General features: G+C 38.2%; 1 protein-coding gene across 1 annotated transcript; it reads left to right on the top strand.

Annotated features, from left to right (window-relative positions):
• Positions 1–769: 769 nt before the first annotated feature.
• Positions 770–4,607, top strand: LOC113331721 (receptor-like protein kinase 7). Its single transcript, XM_026578365.1, has 2 exons — positions 770–3,560; positions 3,937–4,607. Exons 1-2 carry the CDS (start codon positions 1,001–1,003, stop codon positions 4,350–4,352), a joined length of 2,976 nt encoding a protein of 991 aa, XP_026434150.1. The 5' UTR covers positions 770–1,000; the 3' UTR covers positions 4,353–4,607.
• The last annotated feature ends 2,865 nt before the right edge of the window (positions 4,608–7,472 follow it).

The raw sequence follows: 7,472 nt of genomic DNA, 5'->3' as shown, positions 1-7,472 counted from the left end.
CCCGATGGGGCGTTAATATAATGTACGCATGAAACGGGACGTTGATATACTTAACGCCCCACTTTCACAAATTTTTAAAACTTACATGGGGCGGGCTTTATACCTCCGCCCCATTTTTTTTTTTTTTTTTTTGTTTTGTTTCTGAAGCGTATACTATACCAACGCCCCACTCGCGCGTTATCTTTACCAACGCCCCATTCGGGCATTATCTTTACCAACGCCTGATTCCAGGCGTAATGTTTATCAACGCGCGACCAAATATACTCTTTTCCCACTACGCCACATGACGGACTAAACCCAAATTTGATCTTTTTTTTAGTCTTTGATCTTTGGTTATACTCGCACCACTGTGGACGCTCTCAGAAATCAGAATATAGTTTAGCAATTTTTAAAAAGAGCTTTTAACTCTATATTTTCATTTCCATCCTTCTGTAAACAAAAACCTACTCAAAAGGTCACATATAAATTTCAACGAAACCTTTACCTGATTAGTTTTCTTCGGACGTTAAATAGACACACTTTAACGTTAAGAACCCTGAAGCTTATCCCTTTCGGAGTATTCTCCTCTATAAAATCTAGCGTCCGTCCCCATTACGGAGCAAAGCTTCCAAAAATTACAAAGAATGAAGGCCTAACTCAAATTCTATACCTAAAAATGGACCTCCAACTCTACAAAAGCATCCATCCTTTTAGCTCACGTGTGCTTAAACCAAATCCAGGTCCCACATAAACTTGTCATTACATCTCTCTCAAAGAACTTTCTCCCCTCCCTTGCTTATCATATACATTCATCCTTCCTTCCTCTCTTCAACTTCTAAGCTAAGACTCAACAAATAAACAGCTCAAAACAAAAGTCTTCCTCTTCTACACTTCATCTCCCTCTTCTCTTCCAGAGACTCCCAAAAATGAGTGCCTTTTCACACTAATCACTAAAGTAGTCCAGAAGTAAGAGCTTCTTTCAAGAATTGTGTCTTCCCACTTTCAACTCAACCCAGGAATCATGAGTGATAATAGTCTTAAGTTCCTTCATATATTGTTTCCTCTGTTTTTCCTCTGTTTCTCATCACATTTCTCTGCAACAAAATCAGACGAGCTTCAAATCTTACTCAAACTAAAATCATCTTTTGAAAAATCAAATGTTTTTGATACCTGGGTTTCTGGTTCTTCATCTTCTCCGTGTAATTTCACTGGAATTCATTGCAACTCCAACCAAAATGTCACAGAAATTTCACTCTCGAGTAACAAGCTTGTCGGTTCTCTCCCACTCGATTCCATCTGTCAGCTTCAGTTCCTCGAGAAACTCGATTTTGGTATAAACTCATTATCTGGTTCTGTCTCTGAAGATTTGCAGAGTTGTAGTAAGTTGACTCACTTAGATCTTTCTGGTAACTCATTTACTGGTTCATTTCCAGAATTCTCAGCTCTTACAGAACTAACTTTCTTGAATTTGAATATGAGTGGGTTCTCTGGTTCATTTCCATGGTCTTCTCTAAACAACTTGACTAACCTCGAGTTCTTAAGCGTCGGTGATAATCCTTTCGACAGAGCTCCGTTCCCTGTGGGAGTATTGAATCTTAAGAAAGTTTACTGGTTATATTTAACAAATACTAGTATCGGAGGAAGAATCCCGGACGAAATCGGAAATCTTCTGGAATTGGAGAATTTGGAACTTTCATCCAATAACTTACACGGAGAAATTCCAGCTGAGATAGTGAATCTGAAGAACTTATGGCAACTTGAACTGTTTGGTAATCATCTGAACGGAAGTTTACCGTTCGGCTTTAGAAATCTAACTAATCTCAAGAACTTCGACGCGTCGGCGAATGAACTGGAAGGTGATATTTCGGAATTGAAGTTTCTGAATAATTTAGTTACTTTACAATTGTTCGAGAACAACTTTTCAGGTGAAATTCCGGAAGAATTTGGTGATTTCAGGTATCTGGTAAATCTATCTCTATATACGAATAAATTTACGGGTACTTTACCGCAAAGTCTTGGTTCTTGTTCTGATTTTGATTTCATTGATGCATCTACAAATTCATTAAGTGGTCCAATCCCACCAAATATGTGCAAGAATGGTAAAATGACAGCATTACTTGTACTCGAAAATAATTTCACTGGTGGAATTCCGGATACCTATGCTTCTTGTACTTCAATGAATCGATTTCGTGTAAGTAATAATTCACTTACCGGTGTAATTCCAGCTGGGTTTTGGGGATTACCGAATTTGGATTTCCTTGATCTTGCTATGAATCAGTTCCAAGGTCCGGTTACACGTGATATCGGCAACGCCAAGTTACTCACTCAGTTAATTCTCAACAACAATAGATTTTCCGGAGAATTACCTTCAGAAATCACCAAAGTTTCAAAGTTAGGAGTACTGGATTTAAGCTTCAACCAATTAGAAGGTGAAATTCCGTCTAGTATCGGGGAACTAAAGAAACTTGCTAATTTGTTTTTACAAGAAAATATGATCATCGGTGAAATTCCAAGTTCGATAGGTTCTTGTCGATCACTAAACAATATTGATTTGGCGGGAAATTCTCTTTCGGGTGCAATTCCGTCAAGCATGGGTTCATTACCTTCATTGATATATTTAAATCTTTCGGGAAACAAACTTTCAGGCGAAATTCCGTCGAGTTTATCATCATTGAAGTTCAGTCTGTTTGACTTGACGAATAATTTATTATCCGGTCGAATACCCGATGGCCTCTCTACTCAAGCATACAAAGGAAGTTATTCTGGTAACCCGAATCTATGCAGTTCAGATGCTGATTTCTTAAGGCCATGTTCTTCGGGTTCTGGCACTTCGGCTCAAACCCGAACAATTATGTCTTGTTTCCTTGCTGGGATCACTTTGCTACTCGTCTCCCTGGCTTGTTTCATCTTCGTTAAAAGAAGGTCGGGTAAAGATGATGATCGGTCGCTAAAATCAGATTCTTGGGACTTAAAATCCTTCCATGTGTTGACGTTCACGGAGCAAGAAGTCTTAAATTGCATTAAACAAGAGAATGTGATCGGAAAGGGTGGCTCTGGGAACGTTTATAAAGTCTCACTGGATAACGGAAACATCGAGCTCGCTGTGAAGCATATCTGGAAAGCAGATTCCATGGGTGGTCGAAGAAGTAGTACTTCAATGTTAATGAAGCGTTCAGGAAACATGCCAGAGTTCGACGCGGAAGTAGCAACCTTGAGTTCGATACGACACATAAATGTGGTGAAACTGTATTGCAGTATTACCAGTGAGGATTCAAGTCTTTTAGTGTATGAATATCTACCTAATGGGAGTTTATGGGATCGGTTGCATACGTGCCGAAAGATGGAGCTTGATTGGGAAACAAGATATGATATTGCAATTGGTGCTGCCAAAGGCTTAGAGTACCTGCATCACGGTTGTGACAGACCAGTTATACATCGAGATGTTAAGTCCAGTAATATCCTCTTGGACGAGTTTTTCAAGCCTCGAATTGCTGATTTCGGGTTGGCGAAAATTGTTCAGGCTAATGCTCCCAAGGATTCTACTCATGTCATTGCCGGAACCCATGGATATATTGCTCCAGGTAACTTCTTTTAGTTTCACTGCAATAACTCGTAACTTTACATATTTTTGCACCAGAAAAAAAAAAGTATATATATGAGGAGGTAAGACAATCTTTCAGAATCTTTGTTTCCAAACAAGATAGCATTTCATTTTTATTTCGTATTCATTTTTTGTCTTCCCGTATGATCTATGCACAATTATTTGTCTGACCTATGAATTTTCTCCCTAACGCAATAAATCCAGTCCTTTGCTAAAAGATGTCAACTATTTCGGCAAGCTTACAAATCTGGCGTGATTTGACGCACTGTATTTCATTTTCCATGGTCCCAGTAGTTTTTCGTTATTTTGCGGACGACTTGATTGAGTATTGACTTTATATGTGTAAATGTGTGCAGAATATGCATACACGTACAAGGTGAACGAGAAGAGTGATGTGTACAGCTTTGGAGTTGTATTAATGGAACTTGTAACCGGAAAACGACCGATCGAGCCAGAATACGGAGACAACAAAGATATCGTTTACTGGATATCAAATAAAATGACTAGTAAAGAAAGTGTCATGGATGTTATAGATTCAAGTATCCCGGAACCTATCAGAGAAGATGCAGTGAAAGTTTTGAGAATTGCTGTTTTGTGTACGGCTAGACTTCCTTCATTGAGACCTTCTATGAGAACTGTTGTTCAAATGCTTGAGGACGTCGAACCGCCTTGCAGATTGGTGAGTATCAAAATCGGCAAAGATGTCGATACCGATTCAATCAAGAAATCATTATCAAGAAAAGATTCAATCAAGAAAGAGAACTTATTTTAGTTTGGAGATCAAAAGTTCACAGCATTGTCTATTAGAGGAACGGGCCGGGGTCAGGGAACTAGACGATCAAAGAAGATCGTTCGTCTGTAACCAAATAGATTGAGAAGATGAGGGGATGTTGCTTAAAATGCTCCCTCTTTGTATTATAGTTAAATTGTATTGTAATTACATTAGGTTTGTGTTTATGTCATATGTAAGTAAGCTTTTTGTCGCGTTTAATGCAATAATATGAAATCCTTAAGCAGTCTTCTACCACTCGTTTGCAGACAACAAAAAATGAAGAAAGATCACTCCGCTATTCATGTCTTAGTCATATTGCCAAAGATCGAGTGAATCTCAAGTTTCTTGTACAAGCAATGAACCTTATCTTGAGAAAACCACGGCAACTCGTGTTAGCAAGTTGATTGGTTTTTAAAGTTGTGGTAGGTGTTTGATTCCCCTGTAGTGGTTTGAATAAGACTTGCATGATTTCTCCACCTTTCATATCTTTAGGGTGCGTAGAGTTTGAGTAGACAGGCAAAGAAAAGGAGAAGAGTCGTGGGTGTGCACAGTCTTCTGATGGCTCAATAATGGAACTCGAAAAATAAGTTATGATTTCCCATTTGATAACTAACGAGTACAAAGATCAAAAGAAAAATGTGTTAATTAACTTGGGATTTAACCACTTGAAGAACCTACTAAAAAGGTGGAGTGGAAGTTTTTAAAAACTGTTTCTAACCATGTACTGCCAGGACAACCTTCGAGTCAGATCGTCTGTTAATTATTCGACCAATCAAATAAATATGTGAAAATAACATTTAACTGTGCACGAAAATGGATGTCATTTCGCCGACTAGATTGTAGGAATAACAACAACAAACCACCTCCACTCAGCTCGAGTTGGACACATCATTTTCTAGATTATATCTTTATCTTTAATGTATTTTATATTTTATAACAATTTTTTAACCAAAAAACATTCTCCACTGAGTTCTTAATGAGAATGTTAAACTGTTTTTAGTGGGAGCGCATTGAATTGCATTATGCATTTGTCGAAATCATCTTCTTGTTTTAAATAGTGGAGTAAGGAATTATTAAAAGAATAAACAAATTATCGACACAATTTTTGCTTAACAGTATTTTTGATTTTTCTTCCATCTTTGAAGAAAAACCGGCCAAATGATTATAATATCAGTCTTTGCCCTAGTGTAGTGAATAGAATATCCAGCTAGGGGGTCTGTTTTCTAGTATCAATCAACTGTTAAAAGAACCACTTCATTTCCTGCTAGCCTCATGGTCACATGGAGAAGCACCTTTTAGTCAATGGTGTCATGCTTAAGCGACAAACTGCTAAACATTTTTAAGTATAAGATGATTCTGAAATTTAACCTCATTAGGCTATAATAGTTGTTTTAATGGGATTATTTGTTATTTAAAGATTGATCTCTTTGCTGAACACAAGGTGGATTTTCTTGTCTCATTTTTACTTTAATGCTGTGTCTGGTAAAGTTTAGAATACAAGGGATTAAAGAACATGGGATGACAATGCTTGCTGGAGTGTACAATGTACAAACAATAATTCACAGACGAAGTGTTTATTCTAATGGGTCAAATGTGAAATTTCTACTTCACAGGAATCCCTTCTCCATATCGCAATCGGGAAGGCTGTGTGTAGCACGAGAGTCCCGTGTGTAAGTATGTACAGGTATGACGTCTTTTGATGCAATGCCGGACATATTTTCTTGCCACGGCCAACCTGATCGGCGAAGGTACTTGGACGCTAAACAAACTGTTGAAGTGTCTGAGCATCCAAATCAAAATGAATGTCAACGAGTGGAGTGGTCGTTCCATGTTATATTTTTTTAGTGTTAGTTAAGAGAATGGCGGCAATGTGATAGTGGTGAGACTATTATCCTTCACACAAACAAATGAAACAAGGGATGTTTGGTATTTGTTTGAGAAAATGAAATAATATATGTAGTGAAATTTCAATTGTTTGATCCTAGATAATGATTATTGGGGCTGTGAGGCAAGTTTGAGAAAAAGAATTATTTCACTGGGACTACATAACCTATTAGAGATTTCTATAATTCCAGAACTTAAGCAAACACATGCGAAGGTATCAAGACGAAGAAAATCGTCTTTATACAAGGAACAAGTATACAATGACAGAGTAGTACAAGGCAACATGGGGAGAAGCTGTGGTGCGCGAGGTCATTATGCTATAGACTCTTGATCAGCGAGAATGAAGAAGGGTTACTTTGGAGTAGCAAAAACACGAGGTAGTACTTGCCACATCGATAAGTTAGTCAGCCTGAAGATTTCTTGTAAGTAAAGGCAATAGACCTGCCAGTCAAGCAAATGATCTAAACTTAATCTAACACACTCAAGGAATATGGCTCCCGCTGTCTGGGTTGTTCTGATGGTGTGCTTCCACAAATAAGGAGTGGGATCGAGACCTTGGTGTACCAGCGCCGCAGCAGCAACAACAGTTACACAACATTGATGTATCCTTCTTGATGGAGAGAGAGAGAGTCTGTGAAGGCTATGGCTGTTCAGATTAACTGGAGGCTTTCTTTTTTCTTTTTTGGAACGGAAGATTAACTGGAGTTCAAAATAGCACTTAACATCTTAATTCTAGTTCTAGTTATCAAAAAGTGTGCTCGAACAAATTCACATCTGACACAAGTAGTAATACGAAACATTCACATGACGATTCTAGTTATCAAAAGGAAGAGGTGATACAAATTCACATGGCATGGGGTACAACTGATATGGGATCGAGCCTGGGCGTATTTTTGCATACGTTTTTTTCCTTAGATTTTTGTCAAAGGGAGATAAAAAAGTGATCCCAGCAGTGCAAAAATCGTAATCCGAATTGTAACTCGGTCTGTTATCGTGGCATCTGGTAAAGAGGCTGCGGTAACAACTCCCTGTTACCCTCGTGGTTGTGTTGCTGTATTAGTAGCATACAAATACAACCAATCTTTGCCACAACACAACAATTGTTATGTTAGCATACTGTATACAACTAATCTTGCCACAGCACAACAATAACACCTATTGAAGTTACCGCTACACACTCACACTCTAATGCCTGGGCATCTTAAAGTTAGTTTTTCAGAGTAGGCTGAATGCAAG

This window comes from Papaver somniferum, unplaced genomic scaffold (genome assembly GCF_003573695.1).
Source record: "Papaver somniferum cultivar HN1 unplaced genomic scaffold, ASM357369v1 unplaced-scaffold_128, whole genome shotgun sequence".
In the NCBI taxonomy this organism is placed as follows: domain Eukaryota; kingdom Viridiplantae; phylum Streptophyta; class Magnoliopsida; order Ranunculales; family Papaveraceae; genus Papaver; species Papaver somniferum.
The sequence above is the reverse complement of the archived record's forward strand: the minus strand, read 5'-3'. Positions and strand labels throughout refer to the sequence as shown.